The sequence below is a fragment of the Drosophila sulfurigaster genome, chromosome 2R, assembly GCF_023558435.1.
Source record: "Drosophila sulfurigaster albostrigata strain 15112-1811.04 chromosome 2R, ASM2355843v2, whole genome shotgun sequence".
In the NCBI taxonomy this organism is placed as follows: Eukaryota; Metazoa; Arthropoda; class Insecta; order Diptera; family Drosophilidae; genus Drosophila; species Drosophila sulfurigaster.
In genome coordinates, this window is record NC_084882.1 from 10513871 (window position 1) to 10537158 (window position 23288).

General features: G+C 41.2%; 1 protein-coding gene across 1 annotated transcript in view; it reads left to right on the plus strand.

The window, feature by feature from the left end:
- LOC133839034 (uncharacterized) overlaps positions 1-23288 on the plus strand; it is a 112698-nt gene that overhangs the window by 87779 nt on the left and 1631 nt on the right. Inside the window, 12 exon segments of the mRNA XM_062270343.1 lie at positions 6984-7153; positions 10285-11880; positions 11945-12578; positions 15652-15744; positions 15746-15886; positions 16096-16724; positions 16937-17088; positions 17149-17248; positions 18120-18342; positions 18415-18730; positions 19422-19554; positions 20852-23052. Of these exon segments, the coding sequence (XP_062126327.1) occupies positions 6984-7153; positions 10285-11880; positions 11945-12578; positions 15652-15744; positions 15746-15886; positions 16096-16724; positions 16937-17088; positions 17149-17248; positions 18120-18342; positions 18415-18730; positions 19422-19554; positions 20852-23052 (6388 nt within the window).

The following is a 23288-nucleotide window of genomic DNA, read 5'->3' on the forward strand; positions in this document are numbered from 1 at the left end:
CGTTCACTTCGTTTCGCTTTGCGCTCGCTCTCCGGTTTTGGATCTTGTGACTGGGTGGAAGTCGACTGCCATCCACAATTGTAAAATAGTTTCGAAGCGTGTTTCAAGCCGTCAACGTCAACGTTTGCCGTGTGCGGACTGCGACGGCGCAAGCAACGACAACGTAACGACGTGAAGTTGTATCTTACGCGATACACTCTCGCATGAATACCAAATATACAAAAAAATACCAAAAGCTTGTGTGAAATGTAAATGTTAATTAGTTGGCCAGCTGCCCAAATAAAGTACTTCAACAATTATTGAAGTGCACAATAAATACAATTACAAATACGTGTACTAATCGAATGGCGAACCGAATGTGATTCGTGCGATGCCTGCGGTTGCAGTTGCTGTTGCTGTTGCAGTTGAAGTTGCAATTTCTGCCGCTGTCCAGTGAAGCGAGCAGCTGCAGGCGCGAGCAAGCGAGCGAGCATTTCACTTTCGGTGCATCCAACAGATACTTTTTGTGTTGCGCTCCAAATTGGCAGCTGTTTGGGTCATTGGCTTTTTATTTTTTTGAGCAATTGCCCAATACCTAAGAAGACAATGCAATTGCTTTCATTCGCGTCGCGTCACGTTGATCTGATCTAGCCAAAAACAAAAATAAGAGACAACAAAAGTGTATCTTAAAGTGCGTGCGCCAATCAATTAGCATGTAAATGCGGTGCGTGTGTGTTAATTAAAGCCGCCTTGACTGGCCACAGCCAACACCCCTTAAAGACGCAAGACAAGGCAAAAGCAAATAACCAAAAAAAGAATATGTTAAACAGCCAAAAACAACAACAATATCTGGCAATATCCGTTTGCCACTGAATGACGCGTTCTCAGATAAAATAATATGCAAATACATTTTGCCGGTGTGCTCTACGCTGTTCAAATTCCTCAATAAATTGTCTCTCGTTTGAAGCTGCAGCAAGTCTAGAGTCAAGACATTCGAGTTTATTTATAAATCATTATCTCAGACAGCGTTAAAGTGCAATCAATTATTGTTATTTACCTGCAGTCTGTGTTCCCAATAACAATTGAAAGTGTGACATCAGCTTCAGGCTTACATTTTTTTTTATTTTATATATTTTTTTGTGGCTCAATTTCAGTTATATTTACACACAAATTTATAATTTTCATAACTTCAAAACAAGTGGAAATAAAAATAAAATAAATATCCAAAATAATGTCATACAATTGAATTAAATGCTTATGTTAATTGCGTTACGTTGTATGAGAAACATTTCCATTATCAAAACATCAACCCAACACGTCCAACATCAACATCCACATCCAAAGTCACAACAATGAAATTTCCGGATTATGTGCCAAACAACATGTTGGTAAGCAAACCCAAGTGACTGCGTAGATTTTTCCTTATAATTGAAGTCGTTAACGAGTCATAAATGCTCTATAAATCAAGGTGTTCTCACTCCATAATTATGAATAATAAGCAAGACGCTACAATGGACTTTGATTGACGCTCAATAATACCCGCTACAATTTTATTTCTAGAAATAAAAAATAGAGTGTCTCTTAATTTTTATCCATTACCTTTTCCAGAGAAATTTATTTCTTATTTCTTACTTAGATATACAAATCAGAAATCTTCTTTAAATTCAAAATATAAGTTTGTTATAAATAGTTTTTTCTTATCGAATATCCAGTCCATTGCCAATAGATAATCGCCAGATGGCATTGGAAGGTTGAAACGCTCATATCGTAAATAAAATCCTTCAATTATTTGAGGACCCTGCAAAACACATCATGTTGCAGAATAAAAAAACAGAATATTGAAATAAAGAAAAAACTAACCATATAGGGACATGTGTGATTAATATTTGAATATTCCTTAAATAGATTATAGACGAGAATAACGAAAGGATTATATGACTTTTTGACAAATCGACAGGCATCCACAGTTCCCTTCAAAATAAAGGGCTTATAGCCATTGGCTCTTTTGTACATTTGCATTTCCATGAATATATTGTCACAGGGTTTCAGAATCGTCCCATTAAAATTGAAGACTGTCTTATTGCGGTTAATAGCATTCAGTCTACATTTATGTATTGCCATCAATGACTTGTTGTAACTCTCACAAACTGCATTTGTAAATTTGAACACGACGGCTTCCTGTTAAACCAAAAATAAATCACTTATTTCACAATCACAAAGCTTCCAGCAAATATTGTAATTACATTATAACTCATTATGTGACTTAGCCAAAAGAGAAAAATTCCGAACGCCAAAATACTTCTTTGCATGTTGGATTATTTGAACTGACTATTCCATTGATTCTTTGATTCGGTTAATATATTTTACAAATTTTTTAACACGGTCCATCAGCCAAAACGCTCTTTCAATTAAAAAGCCATTCAACTACTATATTAAAATCTATATTAAATGCAACATGTTTTTAATTTATGTAATTAAGAACATCCAAATGTTTCTGTCAATAAAAGTTGACTATACATAACTGATTAGAAATGGGTCATTGCCAGAATTTACAAAAATCATCATCCTCTCGATCAGTAACTTAGTAACTCAGAACTTCGAAATTAACTCATTTTAAACACTACGCAAGAGAGATTTTTTAAAGTCTCTTTTAAAGTCTCTGAGATGTGGATATAAATATGAACAGCAATTAACATCATCACTATTCTATTAGTTGGGTTTCTTGTAACTTCTACAAAAATAAACAATTGATTTTGGGGCACTTGTTTTCAACTTTATTAGATCAAAAATCTTCATTAAATGAAAAGTATAAATTCGTTATGAAGGTTTTTTTCCTTTCAAATATCCAATCCATTGCCAACAAATAATCACCAGTTGGTAATGGGAGGCTTAATAGATCAGGTCGCAGATAAAATCCCTCAATTATTTGTGGACCCTGCGAAAATATTAATTTTCCAAACAAAACAAAAAAGTTAACAGAACAAACAATGAACAAACAAAAAACTCACCACGTATGGACATGTGTGATTAATGTTAGTATACTCTTTAAATAAATTATAAACGAGTATAGCAAATGGATTATATAGTTTTTTGATGAATCGACACGCATCCATTTTGGCGTTTAAAACAAAAGGTTTATAGCCATTGGCTTTTTTATACACTTGCATGTTTATCTTAATATTGCTGCAGGGATGCAGAATCGTTCCATTAAAATTGAAAACGGTTTTATTCCTGCTAATCGCATAGAGTCGACAAGTATTTATGACCATCCACGTCTCGTTATAACTCTCACATACGGCGTTTGTGAACTTGAAAGTGACTGCTTCCTGATCAAGAAAATTATCTGTATTTCACTATGATATAAATTCCTTTATTTTCGTTATACTTGCATTAAAACTCCGATTATGAATCATCCAAATGAAAAAAATGCTTAAAGTAATAAGTCGTGCTCTCATGGTGGTCTATGTAAACTGATTAATCTTACATACTTTGATCGAAATACAAAAATAGTAGAATGATACGGTTCACAAGTTCAACTATTTTAAAGTCAACCAACCAAAAACTCATTTAACAATATTAAATAGCTACATTATTAAATGTATTATGTATTTAGTTTCACAAAACGTTTATAAAAACATTTGTCAATTAAAAAAGTACTTTAAATTGTCACTTCTTACCCAAGGGAAATCCAGAAAAGGGCTCGACCAATATAGAAATATGATATGTGTAAGAATAGAGTGATTTATGCGTTCCTCTCTCACATATATAGCACAATTATAATACCCTTATACGCAATGTGCACCGGGTATAAACTCTAAAGCATACGTATGTAGATAAAACATCCCAAGATGAATGTCAAGCATTTTTATGTGAAGGTTAAAGTTACAAAAAAAAAGAACTCGTTGTAAAATGTTTTAAATTTAAAGTACTCCACAATGTGTAGAACCCAAAACTCATGGGAACTTATAAATGGTTTTTAATTTATTTACTTTGTTGGTGAGAAAAAGATTCTGATTTCAGATTAGATAAAAGACACTGGGTAATATTTATTTTATGTGACTAAACATAAAGATGTAACTTCACATCACTTTAAAAATTCGTAGCGGAAACAACGAAATACAAATCTAGATTTCCATAATTTATGTAATGGAAAATGGCTGTGTGAAGGTTTTTTATTATGAATTTAAAGCTTACAGTGTCAAACACTTTATTTGTAAAAATAACTTAAATATAATATTAGCTTTGATTTACATACATACATAATAATAATTTTAATGATCACATAATAATATTACTTTTGTGCTCAAAATGTTCTGTTATCCAATAGTATTTTTAGAATTTTGTTGTGTGTTATCTTAGCTATTTACACATGTGATAAATCATACAGTTCAGTCGTTCTATTAGAGGTGTGCTGTCACTCAACACACATGCCATATGAATAATAAATTACATTAAAAATGACTCTCCTGCCGCATTGAATGTAAACATGAGCAAAACTACAAAGAAAGTATGATTTAGTTCTTGCTTTGTTCTTCGTTTTCCCCTCGATTGTGGGGAGTTTTCCGCACGCATTCATTTTAGAGCAGATCATTAAACTTCAAGCTAATTTCACTTGCAATTAAGTTAATTATAATTTTATCGCCCGCCCCGTTGGCAACGGAACTCGGTCACAATACGTTCATAAATCTTCGACTTTTTCTCGCTTGCATATTCGGTTGTGTTCGCCATGCAAGCCAAGCATAACATTTTAATACACAAAAATGAAGATCAGTCCAAAGATACAACTAAACTAACTAACAACGTATACAGATACAACACACAAAAATGCGACTTATGCTAATTTTAGGATGTTTCCCGTTGCACCTGCACTTCGACAACGCAACCTGCTAACTAACTAAATGAAAAGAAAACAAAAATATAAAAAAAGACATGAGCATACATATTTATAACTTAGCATGCGCCCACGCAAACACATGGCTAAGTCTAACAAATTTCTTATTTTTAGTTAATTTTCGGTTTCCAAGGCACGAGTCTCTCTCGCCACAGCCCACGTGAAATTTTAATTTGATTTTGTTAGTTTTTTGTTTCTCAGCTTCAAGTTGCAAATGATTTCGAAATTGGATGCGTCGCGACTGCTCGTAACGCCATCGATATTCGCTTGGCGCCCACCTGAGAGTCGAGACTTTGGTATTGGTCTTGGGTCTTGGAATGGGGGATTGGCACTTTAAACGAAAGACTTGCAGTGAATCACAGCAGTCTCTGTATTGTGCATTGAACAAGCACTCAATGGGATTTATTTTTAATTGATTTATTTTCGCATTATTGGATTTGTGCTGTGATTGAGATCTAATTGAGCACAGCGTCCGCTCTCCCATCACAGTTCACAGTTTGGAAATCAGAAAATGAAATACCACCCGCTGAGTGATGAGTGTAAATGCAGTAAACAATTTGTAAGCTAAATCAGTTTATTAATCTACAGTGACAGGTGCGAGACAACATGGTTGTAAAATTAGTTTTATTACCAAAAACTTTCATTACAAAAAACAATCATTTACTTTTTTATAATATTACTTTTGATTGTATCAAATAATTTGATGGAATTCACAAATCTTCCTTAAATTCAAAGTATAAATTCGTAATAAAAAGCTTCTTCTTATTAAATATCCAATCCATTGTCAATAGATATTCACCAGTAGGCAATGGAATCCCCAATAATTCGGATCGCAGATAAAACCCTTCAATTATTTGATCGCCCTGTATGAAAGTATAGCAGAATATATGTATAACACAATTTGTTCGAATTGTAAAACTTACCTCATAGGGACATGTGTGATTGATATTTGAAAATTCCTTAAATAGAGTATATACTATACTGACTAATGGATTATACGATCTTTTAACAAATCGACAAGCATCAACAGTTGCTTTCAATATAAAGGGTTTATATCCATTCGCTTTTTTTTATACACCTGCATGGCCATCACAATATTATTACACGGTTTTATGATAGTTCCATTAAAATTGAACACAGTCTTATTTCGATTAATAGCACGCAATCGACATTTATTTATCACCATCAACGACTCGTCATAAGTCTCACAAACAGCATTCGTGAATTTAAACAGCGCAGCTTCCTGTAAAAAAAGAAGTTGAATTTATTCGCGATCCCTAATTGTGTAGATTTATATTCACATTAGACTTAAGATTATAAATTTTCCAATATAAGAAAATAAAGTAGATAACAAGTGTTCCTCGCATGTTGACTAAAACGAACTGAAGTTTATGAAACGATTCATCAAACAAAATGCGTTGAAATCGACCAACCATAAAATAGATATATTAAGGATTATATTAAATGCAGTCCTATTAGGTCATCAACAATTATTTAGTTAATCCACAGAGTAAACACATATCGACCCAAATGTAGTCAAATAGTATTTTAGACATTAGAAATCAAACAGTGAGTGAAGCAGTGAAATCAGTGAAATTTAAAATAATTCACGAATTACCAGCAATCGATATTCAATAGAGAGAAAGTCTAGAACACTTTCTCTAGAACACTTTCTATTTAATATTTTTAATAACGATTTTTGTAATGGAAGAAAAGACATCACCACTCTGATTATTTATGAATTTTCTAAAAATATTTGTGTACGCCATAAACCTATTTGAGCAATTTTTCTATTAGCCAGAAAATTGAATGGTGCTCGTTGTTAATTTGCATATTTGTTTTGGACTCCGGCAAGTGCATGTAAATCGTAAAACGGAAGTCACATGTGCACTTCCGCCTCGTAAACAATATTTTCTCGCTGCTTCGCTGGGCGCCCATCCTTAACAAATTCCAATTAAAATATATTGAAATAAATTGAAGGAAAAACAAAAAAACAACAGCCAGCAATTCCTCAATTCCTCTTTTGCATTCACCATACACATTCATAAAACTAAAAAAAAAACGAGTATTTTTTACTACAATACCTTTCTCAACTTCCTATGCTGCATTGCAGGGCGATCGCACCACATGGGAGTATCACACAGTTTCGGTGACTCGAGTGCCCGGCTATGGGTTTGGCATTGCCGTTTCCGGTGGACGTGATAATCCCCACTTTGCCAACGGGGATCCCTCGATTGCAGTCAGCGATGTGCTCAAAGGTGGACCGGCCGAGGATCGTTTGCAGTAAGTACCTACATACATACTATATATAGAAAGTAAGCATATCTATAGTCTATCCCCTCTTCTGTGACCAAATGACTTGGCGAAATATCGTTGAGAGAGAGAGGCAGAGATGTGAACTTGAATCGCTAGACAGCTGTTGATAATTACATACTTGAGTATGATTCTGATGTGTCAGCTGTTGTCGCTGTCAGGGCAGGAAATTAATTGTTATGTTTGAAATGTTTAACATGCTCTCACTCTCACTCTTTCTCTCTCTCTCTGAGCTCTTAATGTGCCCTCATGTGATGTGTTTGCCAAGCTTTAGTCAGCTCAAGTCTTTGTCTTGCACATAAACAAATGCTATAACCACAAACAGTGTGTTTCCTCCTTAGTTACAGTAGCAACTTAAATATGTTCTTGAGGAAGAGCAGATAATTCAGTAGTTGAAGTGTCTTGGCAAACATTTAATCAATTTAATTTAAAAATATGAAAGGAACAATTTAAATACGTCTTTAAACATACGATTTTTACGAATCATATTAAATATCAATCTTTAAATATTTATATTAAATTTAAAACAGTTTTCAAATTTAATGTAACCATTTAATGCTTAAACATTTATATTAGTTTCGTCTCCCATTTTCACTTATTCTTAAAATATTCATAAGAAATTCTTAAAGGCAAGACACTTTAACTTAACTTTAAATGCATTTTAATAAGCATCTATGCAGTTTAAATTATCTTTCATATGCTTTCTAGAGTTGTTATTGACTATTCTCATAAACTCTAGTCTAGATATTAACCAATCTCATCATAAATGCCCAACACGCCCTAACAGCTTGGCTTAATAAGTTAAGCCATTGACAGGGCATCTCACATCTGACATCGTTAATCTTGGTCTAAGAATTGTAAATAGAACTCACAGCCGAAAATTAGAAACCCAAAAGCGCACAACACACAATTCAAAACTTCAACTCACGTCGCGGAGCCCTCGAATAATTAAGGTAACGCCTTAGCTAACGTTTTGAGGCTGGGGCTTTTTGCGGCTAAAGTTCCTCTGATGCTCTCTGTGTTGCCGTGTGTTGATAATAAAAATTCCAAAACGTTTTTCAATAGACGCGCAGATGAGGAGGGGAAGAAAGGGGAATGGAGGCGAGTGTTGAGGAATGAAACCGAGTGGAGCGAAGCGACCTGCCCAATGCTCCATTCTACATTCTCCAATACCTTTCGTGCTTGAGTGATTAAAAACTTGTCATAATCTTTTTTCCAAAGAAACTATTTACACGACACACAGTGCAGAGCACCGAGCGCAGAGCAGAGAACAATTTGAGTTTGTCTACCTGGCTGGGGATTGCAGCGAATTTCAAAAGGAAAATCACGAGAAGAGAGCTGAAGGAAGATACAAGCATATTTCAGTGCGGCGGCAAGTGTAAATTAGCTGCACATAAAAGGCCGTTGAATAGTTCTGTCAGCCAGCCAGCCGGCCGGCCGGCAATGAGTACTATTCATGAATGTATTCGTAGTGCGAGCGCTGAAAGATGAAAGCTTAAGTTTCACTTGGAATGCTTATGCCTAACCCACACACTTCACCTCTCCCTTGCAAGCATTTCTTCCTCCACTTTATTGCCGCATTTTTGACCAGCTTAATTGTTCAAGTGTTCAAGTCTTGTCAACCGAAAGTAAAACGCGGAATAGACGAAAGATCGTCCTCGACTTCGACGCACTTCATGCGCTCTTGGCCATGTTAATCGTGTTTGGCTCATAGACATGCAATTTTCACAATTATCATTATCATTTGTCCGTCTGTCTGTCTGTCTATAGACAACATAACACACATACGTACAAATCCAGTAAATGTAATTCGTCATGTGCTATTTATTTCATTTTACTTTTCCGCGTCATCCTCTTACGTTCCGTTCCGTTCCAAGAACAGTTGGTAATTGTTGGGCAAAGAATTGAAGTATGAAGAATAAGATACAGCTACAGGTAGAAGTAGAAGTTGGAAATAGAAGTGAACCTTATTGTTGTCCATTGAAGTGTGGAAGCCGCTTAAACGGATAGACATACATAGGCATACGTCTCTGTCACAGACTTGGTCTCAATTCTCTATTTCTCATCTCCAGTCTAGACATTGCTTTATGCCTAGCCTGATTTCTTTTCGAGCAATTTAATAATTAGATATGAGATTTATCCCAATTTGTATTGACCAGCAGTTTGTGCTTTTAAATGGCTTCAACTGCTGCTACTGTGCATTTTGTTAATTACTATATAGCTGCTTGACTAATGATTGCTTAAATGGTTGCCCGGTTGCTTGGTTTTGCTTGGTTGCTTGGTGTGCTTTGCTCTCTAATGACCTGCATACTAGTGGATGTATGTTGATTACTCCACACACATCCACATTCAGATCCAGTCACGACTTGCAAGTTCTTAATACTTGGCTAATGTTTGGCCATAGATTTAATCGACTACCTAAGGCCAATGACAAATTGCAGTTGATAGCATGAAGGTTGCAATTCGTTCGCTCAGCTGAAGCTCAAAGCAAGAGCAACCAACTTGAATCAGGTTATTATAAATGAAATGAAAATATTACTAGCCAGCAAGTCCTACAAAATGTTCAGCTTTCTAGCTCTTATCTTTACCTACATATGTGTTGATAATTCAGCAAATATCACGTTGTAATAAAGGCAGATTTTAAAATAAGCAAGCTGAATTAACCACTTTGAGCCACAAAATGTTTAGCCTTCTAGCTCTTACCATGTGTTCTTTGTATTGATAGTACAGTCAATAAATCAGTCAGTCAGTCAGACAGAAAAAAAGGACACACATACCAGAGACCTGCATTGAGGATGATTGAGTCGGTTCGATCAGTATGTATTATACATGCATTACAATAAACATATCGTGTTCTGTATAAATGTGCTTAGCGCATTAAATATGAGAGTAGTAATAATATGCTCATCTCTCTTAACTCGAATGTCATTTAAAAATTAACTAAAGTTCTACACTTTCAGTGTAAGTCTTTAACTCAATCAAACACACTCGCCACATTTATCATTAAGTGTTAGTTATTAAAACATTGCTGCTATGTATGTATATGTGTGATCTCTATCTCAAGCTGCGACTAAAATGCTTTCTCCACTTTCGCTTTGCAGAGTAAACGATCGCATCATTTCAGTGAATGGCGTCTCGCTGGAGAACGTGGAATATGCGACCGCCGTGCAAGTGTTGCGTGATAGCGGCAATACGGTCACACTGGTGGTTAAACGCCGCGTGCCGTTGAACGCGGCCACAGCAATTCCCGCACAGCATCAGCACTCGCACAGCATGAGTTCCATGGGCATGGGACTGACGAATGGCAACGGCAACGGCAACGTCAACGTCGTCAATGGCAATGGCTTGGTCAGCAGCCAGGCGCCCAGCGCAGTCATGTCCAGCATGAGTCAACCGAATTCACTGAACTCGTCGCTGGTTCAGAGCACTGGGGGAGGCGTGGCAGGTGGCCAGCCGATTAAGGTGACACTGACCAAGGGCAGCAAGAAGGACGACTATGGCATTGTCCTCGGCTGTCGCCTGTTCGTCAAGGAAATCTCGACGAAGGCACGGGAACAGCTGACAGCCAACGGATATTCGTTGCAGGAGGGCGATGTGATTACACGCATTCACAACACGAACTGCGGGGATACGATGAGCCTCAAGGAGGCCAAGAAGATCATCGATGGCTGCAAGGAGCGTCTCGGAATGGTCGTCCTGCGGGACATCACCAACCAGTCGACGGTCAGCCAGTTGAACAACTCGGGACATCAGCAGGCCATGAGCAATGCCAATCTGTATGCCACACATCAGGCGCAGGTTTCCAGTTGCAGCAACAATCTGGATGAGGCCTATGTGCCCGGAGGTGCCAGCTACTCCTCACAGAATCTGTACGTGCAGCCGCCCACACGCACCTCGAATGGACCGAGCGTTAATGGCAATGGGCTGAATGAGGAGAAGAGCAATCTGACGCCACGCGGACGTTCGCGTGGTCCGCTGATGGATGGCGTTTCGCTGCAACAGCTGGACAGACCGGTGACGCCTACAAATGGAGGGCGTGGACGTGTGGATGAGCCCCCAAGGCCACCGCCACCGCGTGCCGCCCAAGAGGATTTCTACAGCTCGCGGCGACAGTTGTACGAGGAGCGTCAGAGTGCGGAGCCGCGCTTCATCTCATTCCAGAAGGAGGGCAGCGTGGGCATTCGCCTGACTGGCGGCAATGAGGCGGGCATCTTTGTGACCGCGGTGCAACCGGGATCGCCAGCATCGCTGCAAGGTCTGATGCCGGGCGACAAGATACTCAAGGTGAACGATATGGATATGCATGGCGTGACCAGGGAGGAGGCGGTGCTGTTTTTGCTCAGTCTGCAGGATCGCATCGATCTGATTGTGCAGTACTGCAAGGAAGAGTACGACGAGGTGGTGACCAATCAGCGTGGCGACTCCTTCCACATCAAGACACACTTCCACTGCGACAATCCGTCAAAGGGTGAGATGGCCTTCAAGGCAGGCGACGTCTTCCGTGTCATCGATACGCTGCACAACGGCGTCGTTGGATCGTGGCAGGTGCTAAAGATTGGACGCGGCCACCAGGAGATGCAGCGCGGCGTCATTCCAAACAAGTCGCGGGCCGAGGAGCTGGCCACAGCTCAGTTCAATGCCACCAAAAAAGAAATGAATGCCAATGAATCTCGCGGCAATTTCTTCAGACGTCGTCGGTAAGTGCCGCACATTAGAATATAATAAATATATTTATTAATTCCGTTGCTTTTCTTACGACAGCTCCACGCATCGTCGCTCCAAGAGCCTGTCGCGTGAGAACTGGGACGATGTCGTCTTCTCGGACAGCATCTCCAAGTTTCCCGCCTACGAGCGCGTGGTGCTGCGTCACCCCGGCTTCGTGCGACCCCTCGTCCTCTTTGGCCCCGTCTCGGATCTAGCTAGGGAGAAACTCGCCAAAGACTATCCCGACAAGTTCTGTACCCCGCTGCAGGACGACGACAAGACCAGCACAGCCAATAGCAGCAGCAGCGCCAATGCGACGAATGGAAGCAACAACAAGTGTCGCATTGTTCGATTGTCGCACATACGAGACATCATGGATCGGGGCAAGCATGCGCTGTTGGACATCACACCCAATGCCGTGGATCGCTTGAACTATGCACAATTCTATCCCATTGTCATATTCCTGAAGACGGACAGCAAGCACGTGATCAAACAGCTGCGCCACGGTCTCCCGAAGGCAGCGCACAAGAGCTCCAAGAAACTGCTGGAGCAGTGCCAGAAATTGGAGCGTGTCTGGTCGCACATCTTCAGCACACAGATTGTGCTTAACGACGAGGAGTCTTGGTATCGCAAACTGCGCGACTCGATCGATTTGCAGCAAAGCGGCGCTGTCTGGATGTCCGAGTCCAAGGTTAGTGTCGTTCTCGTCTCTCTATTTTTATCTCTTTGCAACTTGTCGTTGTCTAGTGTAATCATAATGTAGTTAGTCCTAAGTCCAGTAGAACTCATAATCTCGATGTCGTTGTCGTGATCTTTATTAATGCTCCACATACAATACGTAACATGATAACTGAGCTACGTTTCTCAATGTGATAACTTATCCATAATGGTGCTGGGGCCAAAGCGACTACACTAGCTTCTGTGAAGATTAAAAAGATTAAACAATTGAATAGATACAGTTGCAAGGGACATCCCTATAAGGAAGCCTTTTATCCGTAAGGTACAAGAACCACAAGTTGCATATATAGTTTCTTTTTGTATACATTCCTTTAACGGAAATCAAAGAATTTTACGACTGAGACCACAAGACTATAAAGAACAATAACAAACATATTAATAATGGAAAAGACAGAAGTAGCAAGTGCCCAAGAAGGATGCAGAAGAACAGTATCTTTGATATGAGTAATAATTCAGAAAATCACAAAAAAGATTAAAGTGTATTAGAAATAGTTACAGTATTCTCAGATACAAAAATAATAATAAGTATCGGATACATAGTTTATCATTTTGAAAATAAATACAACATATTGTACGTAGAAAATGCAGAACTAAAACTCAGATTTGGGTAAATCGCAAAAGAATTTAAGCTTCTTTTAAGAATGTAGTATTAACATGGGTTTTTAGGAATCTATTACATCTTAGGGAAAAATAGTCAATAAATTTTTGTTTTGCACCAGGATTGACTCCATAGAAAGTCCCTCCCTTTCCTTCCTTAATAAGTTGCATTTCAACACCTTTAAAGTAAAATGAAATTGTTTGACATAGGCAAAGGTGAGATGACTTTTAGATATATTGAATGAACTCTATCTACCTTTAGTTTCCCTTAGGCACCACCAATTTTGCTTTACCCAAAACATGAACTTTACTCTAATTTAATATTAGTTTTGCGCTGTAATTGTTTAATTCTTATTCTACAAACTGGTTATGGTCAATATTCTAATTTTATTTTCTAACCTTTTTTCCCCTCTTGACACACAAACGTGCCACACACTGTTTACCCCGTTTTTACCTGTCACACACAAATACACACCTTACATAATTACTAACCAAAACTTAATATGGGAAGCAGCTTCCCGAATCCCCCACCGAAATGCTGTTCCCCCCTTATATAGCGCAACCTTGCCAGTTCGCCTGCTGTCGCCCCACATCGATCTCTGTGCCACGCTACAATGCGATGCGGCCGAGGCGCAATTCATTCACGCTTCTGCCCCTCAATGATTGCACGCTAACACCACCACCACGCCCCCCGCCCATTGGCTATGAGTCCTACATGCAGCAGCAGCAGCAGCAACATAAGCGACAGCAGCAGCAACAGTTGCTCACGCGCAATCGGCAATCATTTACCATGGTGCCCATTCTGAAGCCCGCCTCCTCGATGCCAGGCAGCAATGGTCAGCTGCTAGACGGAGGCGGAATCGATAGCGTGCCAGCTGATGAGGAGGTCAACTCCCAGTATCACAGCTCACAGCCCAATCTGCTGACCACCAGCAGCAATAGCAACAGCTATCTGTATCACACCAGCAATGCTGGTCGAGCAGGCTATCGAAGCACGCCGGCAACTGCCTCGACGTGTGCGGGTCGACGTGCTGTCTCCGTTGAGCGCCGCACTACGCCGTACTATTACCACGAGCTCTTGCAGAAGAATGTCTTTGACTCGAGTCTGAATCTGCTGCAGGACAAGGAGAAGAACAGCAATGCCAAACTAGAGGCAGCTGTCTCCTCTTCTACGTCCAATACCAAGCAGGTGTTGAAGCCGCAGCAGCGATTGGCCTATGGCAGCAGTTATGCATCCACCAATGATCTGCTGGGCAATGGGAATAACAGCAGCAGCGCTGGCACTTTGGTCGATGGTGATGATGATGTTGCTGGTGGGCTGGAGGAGGCGGGCTTTAGGGGCAATGCGACTAGATCTTTGAACCTGGCCTTTAATAATCTATCCAATCAGATTGCCAACTTGAATAACATGAGCAATAACCACAGCAATAGTAACAGCAACAGCAACAACAACCATAATAACAATGCTGACTCCAACAACAATGTGGGCCAAAGCAACGAATGCATTGCATGAGAATCAAAGTTAATTTAGTCTGTAAAGTAATTGTGCATGAGTTTTGTAGTTGTTGTCACTAAACAATCGCAAAGTGCTTCGACATGAATGTATGTGTGTATCTGTATATATTTATGTTTAATGCATGTAATCATAACCCAAAGTAGTTCAATCGCCACTCGCCACTCGTTACTCGTTAGATTTACAAAATAAACGAGAGCCGTTGCGAGTGGTAATCACATAAATTTAATCCCTACATATTTACATTCTTAACTTAAGTCTCGGCAGAGAATAAAGTATTCTTTGCTATATCATATACCATATACCAAAATATTTGATATCAAGTTGCTAACTAAATGTTTATCGTTTTCATTTGTTTCTTTTATTTACATACAACCAATAAATACAAATCCAAATACAAAAATTACAAAATACAAAAAAAAAAACAAAAACATCATCATGGTCATTTCCCGCTTAATCATCCCGTAAACTCGATGCATAATCCCAAATAAAATCCTGCAAACACGAATCAACGAATAACCGAATACTCGTACAATACTCAACAATTGTCCTCGTCCAAAACTAAACAAAAACAATATAATTATGAAAATATCTTGTGTTCGTCCACACACACACATATACAATATTTATTATGCTTGGCAATCGAACGTCAATCAATCATTCAAATTGTTATGTTTCATCAACGTTTCTTGTTGCTGTTTTACGTTTACAACAAAAATGAAAAACCCCACTTAAAAAAAAAACAACAAAAAAAAATACAAAAACCGTTGGTTGCTATTTTCCGATAATCAAATAAAATCTAAATTGCTCGCGCGCTAAACTTATCGCTAAAAATAAACAAACAAACGAACTAAACTTGCCTCTGCTCCTAATAACGCACCCATAACAACAAACAAACGAACGAACCCCATAACAGCCGGTCGAATCCCTCTCCGATGATTTCCTTTTCCCCATGACCACATCCCGATTATCGTATGCATCAAGTCCCGAGTCAGACTTGGAGCTAAGTCCCGGGGCCATCCGCATCATTGTCGCTTGGCAATTTGCCGCAATTGGTTAAAGCGAGCTCAGATCCATCGATTGCCACTAACCAGGATAACTTGGATAGGGATAGAGACATAATTGGTGAAGGACTACCACCTCCATATACGGTAAGAGGTCCAAAGAAAACAAACAAACAAACAAATAAACAAACAGAACTCAACCAATTCATCTCTCGAAACTCAAGAGCATGCGCCCTACTAAACATCATTTCATGCTCAGGCCATAAAACTATTTCATTACCGATCATCACCGATCACAATTTGTGCTAATCTATTTCGCTACCCTTAACTCCACACCCGATATATGCACCACACAGGTACCCTACGATCATGCTGTCCAACCGCCACCAAATCGACGACAGACCCTCGACTCCAGCAAGTACAGCATCTACGGCACCAATGTGCCCCAACAGCAACAGCAGCAACAGCAACAACAACAGCAGCAGGCTCATCCAGCCATCGATCCCTCAACTGGTGCCCCACGACCACAGTCCCTGTACGGGATCAATGCCCCGGACCTGCCACCACGCATTGATCGTCAGTCAAAGCCAGGCGATATACCGCTCAATACCTCAGGTACTTCATCGCGCAACGGCAGTTCGGGCGGAACCTTGGGTCGTAGTGCTCAGGAGCGACTCTTTGGCAAGGCTGTGCTACAGGATGATGTCCAGGCTGAGTATGTGACCCGCAACACGTTGGTCGGTGCCGGAGGTGACACCATCGAGCGACAGCAGCAGCAACAGGCCTCCCTCGATCGACAGGCTCGCATGAACGCAGCCATGGGCAGCCCGGCGCAGCACAAGACGAACGGCAACGGAGCTGCCGCCTCCACCTACGACAGTGTCTCCAGCTACGACTCGTACAACAACTCACAGCTGGCCATGCAGAACCTGGGCCGACTGGGACCCAACGCCCCCGATGATCTCAAATCAGTGCCAAATGCAAGGTAAATGCCATATGTTAAACCATTTTGAATCTTCATGTTAAAACTCGTATCAAAAATAAAATAAGAACTTCAATTTTTCTATTAAAACTGAAAAGTCTTGCTTTAAAATCTCTGTTTAGTCATGATCGCTAATCTTTGAAAGTGAAGTTTTAGTTTATTATACGTTTAGTGCACTCACTCATTTCTTATACTTTCACCCCGTATTATTCTAGTGGTCGCCCTCTGCCTCCCGTGGGACAGTCTATGGACTATGGTCGATCCGCTCCGCACGATCATCGCGCCTTCGCGGCAGCCAATGATCTGAACCGCCAAAGCAGCCCCGGCAGACCGCTCTACCACGACATGAATGCGTCCCGTAACATAGGTAAGTCTCTCGATAAGAGTCCATCTCTTCGATAGTGATTAATCATTCGACTCTTTGCAGATCCACGCAACGGCACGCCACAACGTCCCTCGAATTTGGGACTGGATAGCAGTCCACGCAAACCATTGGTGGAAACGAAAACCGATTATGGCAAATATAGGTATGTTTTAGAGTAGCAAGAATTCTAGTTTCTAGTTAATCTCTGTCTGTCGTTTAATCGTACGTGAAAGCATAAATTGAACTCATACTTTCTCTTTCTCTTACGTTTTGCCATTTCAAAAAAAAATCAAATGAATGCATGCATTTTCGAACGTTTCGTAAATATTCAAAAATACTTTTGTCGATATTGTCGCTTTGCCCTGTTCTTGCCGTCCATTTAGACGCTACCATTTGCATAATCCCCATGCTCGTCACTTGCATTTGCAATTCACCCCACGATCCCAAACAGCCTCTAGCAACCTGCAGCTCAACAGTCTGGCCCGACTGAATGCCATGGATGCATCTGGCAAGGGTTTGGGTTACTGGAGCCGACGTCCAATTCCCGCACCGCGTTTGCTGCCAAGTATCTCGGCCTATGATACGCTCGTCTAAAGTGATCGAAACGAATAATTTACCCCACGATATTGCACTAGAAATCTTCCAGAATCTTGTCGAATTCACAGTTAATGTTGTGTGATTATAAGTTTACACTTTCTGCCTGCATTCGTCATATTTTTTATGAACTCCTCCCTTACATCGCATACCCTGTAAATAGATGCAGTCTCATTGTCCCGATGTCTAATGTGCAATAAACGATAAATGTTTGCAAAATGATTAGAATTGTGTTGTGCTTTGTCAGTGATTCATTCGAGTACTCATCTTTATTCACACATTTCCTTATAATTATGTCTACGTTTCTTTTTATCTCTTTCTCGCTTTTGTTTTGTGCCCATCAACACCACATGTTTTGTACGCTCTCTCTCTCACACAATCCACCCACAAACATTACACCACCAAAACACCACAATCGCAACATCGCACCACAATTGCAGTCGCAGCAATTCCGTTTCACAAGCGGACTACAGCAAGCTGCCGAAGAGTGTGCCCAATGTGAATAATGGAAACCAAGTGCCCATGAATGGCAGCGGCACGCCCAGCAGCAATGGCAGCGGTCCCTTCAAGCCGGTCCCGCCGCCCAAGCCCAAAAACTATCGTCCGCCTGTGCAAAGCGGCGGCAGCAGTGGCAGCGGTGGCACCACGCCCTGGGAAAATGGGGTAAGTATTTGTATAAGTATAATCGTCACAGCCGATAATAATTAATTTCAACTCAACCTCGACTATTTGCAGGACTCGGGCTCGCCGCGTTCGCCCAATGGCTTCTACTATCCACCAACGCCTTCGCACCATCATTATGGTCAACAGTCGTCAGCGCCCGGCTCGCCACATCAGGGGCAGGCCAATGGCCATGTGCAACAACAGCAGCAGCCAACTTATGGCGCCAGCAATGGCAACTATGGCCAGGCACCGCCACAGCAGCAACAACAGCAGCAGCAGCAACAGTATCCAGCTGCCAATGGCTACAACGGCAACAGTCATCACTACAATGGAGGTAGTGGCACAGGACCCTACATAGCACCACATCGGGGCATGCCACCGGCAATAGGTAAGTTGCAATGAACTCAATTATAATTAATAATAACTGAAAAAACTTAACTATGAGTTACCATCTACGAATAGAAGATAAACAATTCAAAAACGGTATTATATGTATATCAAATATAATATACTGTATAAATATACCAAAAACAAATTAAATAATCGAAGAAGTATTTTAGCAATAAGGATATACAAATATTAAAAATATACCATAAGTAAAATGGTATTTTATTTCAAATATTCCAAAAAATTACTTAAATATACAAAAAGTTATTTAAGGAATAACGATATACCATTATATTCAAAATATACCATAGCGTCAAATGGTTTTTTTTTTAATATTCCGAAAAAATATACAAAAAATACTTAAATATATATATATATAGGTATTTTAGGTCTACCGATATACCATTATATTCAAAATATACCATATAGATAAAATATACCCGCCTTTCATCGAATGTAATTGCATATGGTCATATTTCATCTATTCTTACAATTTAAATTTGAATAGAAGTCACATTTTCAAATGATTTGTATAAACTTTAAAACTAAAAACTGATAATAAATCTTATTCCACATATGAACAAATAATGGAAAATAAGATTTATTTTTGACAAAAAAAAATGTTTGGTTTATATTTTTTTATTTTGAATATTGTAATTACATTACACACTAATCTTTCGATTGTTCCTCAGGTAATCTGCCACCGCATACTCCAGAGCGACATGCCCTCGATTTGGCTGGCAGTCGGGAGCAACGTGGCTCCGCCTTTGAGTTGTATCGCAAGCCGCAGATCGGCGCTGCCGTGGGGCACCATCACAACATGAGGTAAGTGCAACATCTTCAGTACAACTTCGAACACATCCCAAAACAATGAAAACCCAACCGAGTCACAAATATACTCTTCACATCAACCAAAATGAGGAGCTCTGCAGCTTCTTCCCAGATGTATGTGTGTGTGTGTGAGAGAGTGTGCTTGTATGTGTGTGTGTGTGTGTCTATTATGTCAGTCTGGAGACAAATCCTCTATACACCTCTAAGTACTCTGTACTCTCCTGTCCAAGCTCCACATTTGTGTTAACGAAAAATGTTTTAATTTTTGTTAATTGTTAATATTAAAATACATTGTGTACAATCGTTCAATCAATCCGAGACAGTCAGTCAATCAATCAATCATGCTGCCAATGCCAATTCATTCATGCGGTTGCTGGTCATTTTATTGTTTAATGCAATTACAATTACAAATACAATTACAATCATAATTGGAAAGCAATTTTTTCACAAAACGCACAAAATAAATCGCATATGGAAATAAATCAATAAATACAAATCGAATCAATTCGTATTGGATTTAATTTAGAAATGCATAAATATTTATTGTATTTTGCAATAACCAAAATTATTAACCAAAATGCTTAAAGATGAACATTTAAGATTGTTGTCAAGTCAGTTGCGCGGTACTTTTGCTCAAATTGATAAAACGAATGAAAAAATTATTAAAATAAAAAAACAAAAACATAATAATAATAACGAAAATAAAACATTTTTCGGGTTAACGTTTATACAATTTTTTTGCCATAGTTTTCCACTTTCTTACACTAGAATCTCTCTCTTTACAAACACTTTACAAAATGCTTGAAGCATTTCTATATTTCTGAAACTGTTTACTCTAAAGTTTCAATAATAATCGATGGTTTTGGGATACAAATACTTACAGAAAAAAACATACAGAAAAATATAATTACGCTTACAACTAACAAATGAAAGAATAAACAATCATAACTAATTGACTTTTAGTATTCTCATAAATGTTGCTTGAAATTAAATACTCAAACTCTGGTAAATGGTATTTATTATTATCTACAATTTGGTTATTTTGCAAAATCTAATAAGTATTTACTACATTTTGATATGCGCTTGTGTGTTTTTTGCGAAAGATTTGCCGACATTCGCGAACATTTTTAATGACCTTTTTTCGGCTGAATATCTGAAGTCTGTCTTCTCTTATTGAGCCCCCATTTGTATAGCTTATTTGTCAGGTTTCAGCACCGTAAACGATTTACCCCTTTACCCCATAAAAACAAACCTTCTGCTAATCCACAACAATCCATAAAAAAAACTCTAGCGAAATGGAGCCATACGATGAGCGTTACGACGATTATTATGCCATGCCACCACCAGCTGCTCCTCCACCAGGTCATCATCCCTATTCACATCCGCATCCACAGCAAATGCAGCGCTCCCGCTCGGCGCCTCGCTATCCTAATGAGCGGCCACCACATGTCCAAGATCCCAACTACTACAATCACTATGCCACCAATAGTCGAGGCTATCGAGGCGCCCACGTGCCGCCCCATGAACAGTATTACGATGAGCACGGCAGGGAGATGGCGTTGCCGCCGCCTCTGCCGCCGCACAAGAAGAAGAAGTCGGTGCTGAAGAGTCCGCTGACAGCGCTCAAGAATGCGCTGATCAAGACAACGCGTCCGCTGCGACGCATGAACAGCATGGTGGAGCCGGAACGAAAGCCGAAAGGACTGCGACGCCAGCAATCGATGCTGGAGCGTGGCGTGCAGCGTCCCTATTATCCCGATGAGTATCCCACTTATCCGGCTGGCTTTGAGAATCGTCCGCCGCCACCGCCGCCCTCAGATCCCTATTACGGCAACTATGCGCCGCAGCAGGAGATGATGAACAGCACGTATCAGAATCTCGAGAGCGAGGACATCTATGGCAACATTGGTGGCACAGTGGGGCGCATGCCACAGCCCCCCGCAGACAACGGATATGCTGGCTACGAATACGATCTGTATGCGAATCGCGCCTGCATCGATCTGGAGCGTCGTCAGGCGGAAGCAGCAGCAGCTGCTGCAGCTGGAGGAGCACGCAATGGACGACGAATCGTGCGACGTCACAGCACCACAACAGCCGATCGCAATGGAGCCGCTGGCCGACGTCCCATGCCACATGGCTACGGGCCACAGCAGCAGCAACAGCAGCACCAGCAGCAGGATATTTACCAAACACGCCAGGGCGCATATATGCTGCCCGAACAGCGACGTGCGCCGAGCTCGGAGGTGATGACACGTCGTCGCTTCTACCCAGGCGCAGCGAACGAGCAGGGCGAGGAGCTGGCAGAACCAGTTTATCAGTCACGTCGTGAGATGCAACGCGAGATGCAACGCAATCATCTGTATCAATCGAAACGCGAGATGCAGGAGCGCATCATTCAGGGCAAGCGGGACATGGAACGCGAACTGAGCGCCCAGAGCAGCAGTCAATCGGAGCGCAGTGACGATCGCTCCGAACGCTCCAACTCCAACTCGAACTCCAACTCCGATTCCAATTACCAGACGCGACGCGAGGCAACGCGCACTCAGTTGCGCGATCAAATCTATCAGACGCGTCGCGACGCGCTGGACAGCATGGCGGAGCCCATCTATGTGTCCAAGCGGGACATGGGAAGGCCGGCGCCTATCTATGAGACGCGCGAGGAGAGCATACTACAATCGCGCGAGAACGAAACGGACGAGAAGAAGAAGAAAGAGTGCAAGACCGAGCAGGTGCAGGTGGAGATCAACACACAGCCCGAGGAGTTGCACGACAGCACGCTGAGTCGCTCGGATCTGCAGAAGTCCTCGGACACAGTCATTGAGAATACGGTCAGTGCTGTGGCAGCAACCGCTGGCCAAGCACCGCTGGTGCAAAGTGAAATCGAGGACTTGGACGAGGAGGAGCAAAATGCCACTGAGAGTTCCGCTGATGTCACCGAGCAGCCAACGACCATTGAGAACCACAACAACAGGCACAACGAGGCCATGTTGGCCAGCGAGACGGCACAAAATGTGTCGGACGATGTGTTCGAGGCCAACGATGTGGTCACTCCGCTCTCGCCACGCGCCAATCGTGCACCATTCCACATCTCCAACATCCTGAAGCGCACAGCGCCACCTCCGAGTTCCCCGATGGGCGACAGCAGCACCTCGATTGAGACGCAGTACACCTCGCAGGCCAGTCTCCCAGTTGGACCACCCAATGCCACCAGCACGCCCTTCAGCAGCAACATGTCGCTGCCCATTGCGGGTCCAGTTCCCACTGCCGCTGCCTCCGCTGCTGGTCCATTCCCCACTGTGCCACGCGAGCCGAGCACGACGCGCGGCGTCTTTGACTCCAGCGGTGGCACGTTGGCGGACAAGCTGTGGCACGTCTCGCTGCAGATACCGGCGGGCGCCATTCCGGCCGGAGTCCGTCAGGAGATTTACTTTACGGTCAGCGATCCCCGCATGGGACAAGCAGTTGGTGGACCGCCTCTGGACATGGAAAATGGTTGGTCTAACTACTACTTTCTACCCTCGTATTTGCTCGTATTGTGCTCGTATTATATACTATGCGTATTGTGCCACCTCCACTACCACCTTGCAACCTTGCCACCTTGCAACAGCAAGAAAAAAGAAAAACAACAAACCCCATAAACAAAAAGCAGCAACTTTTATCTTTTTAACTAAAGCAAATTCACAAGCTCCTATTTTGGATTGCAACTCTTTTTGAATGCAATTTTTTGT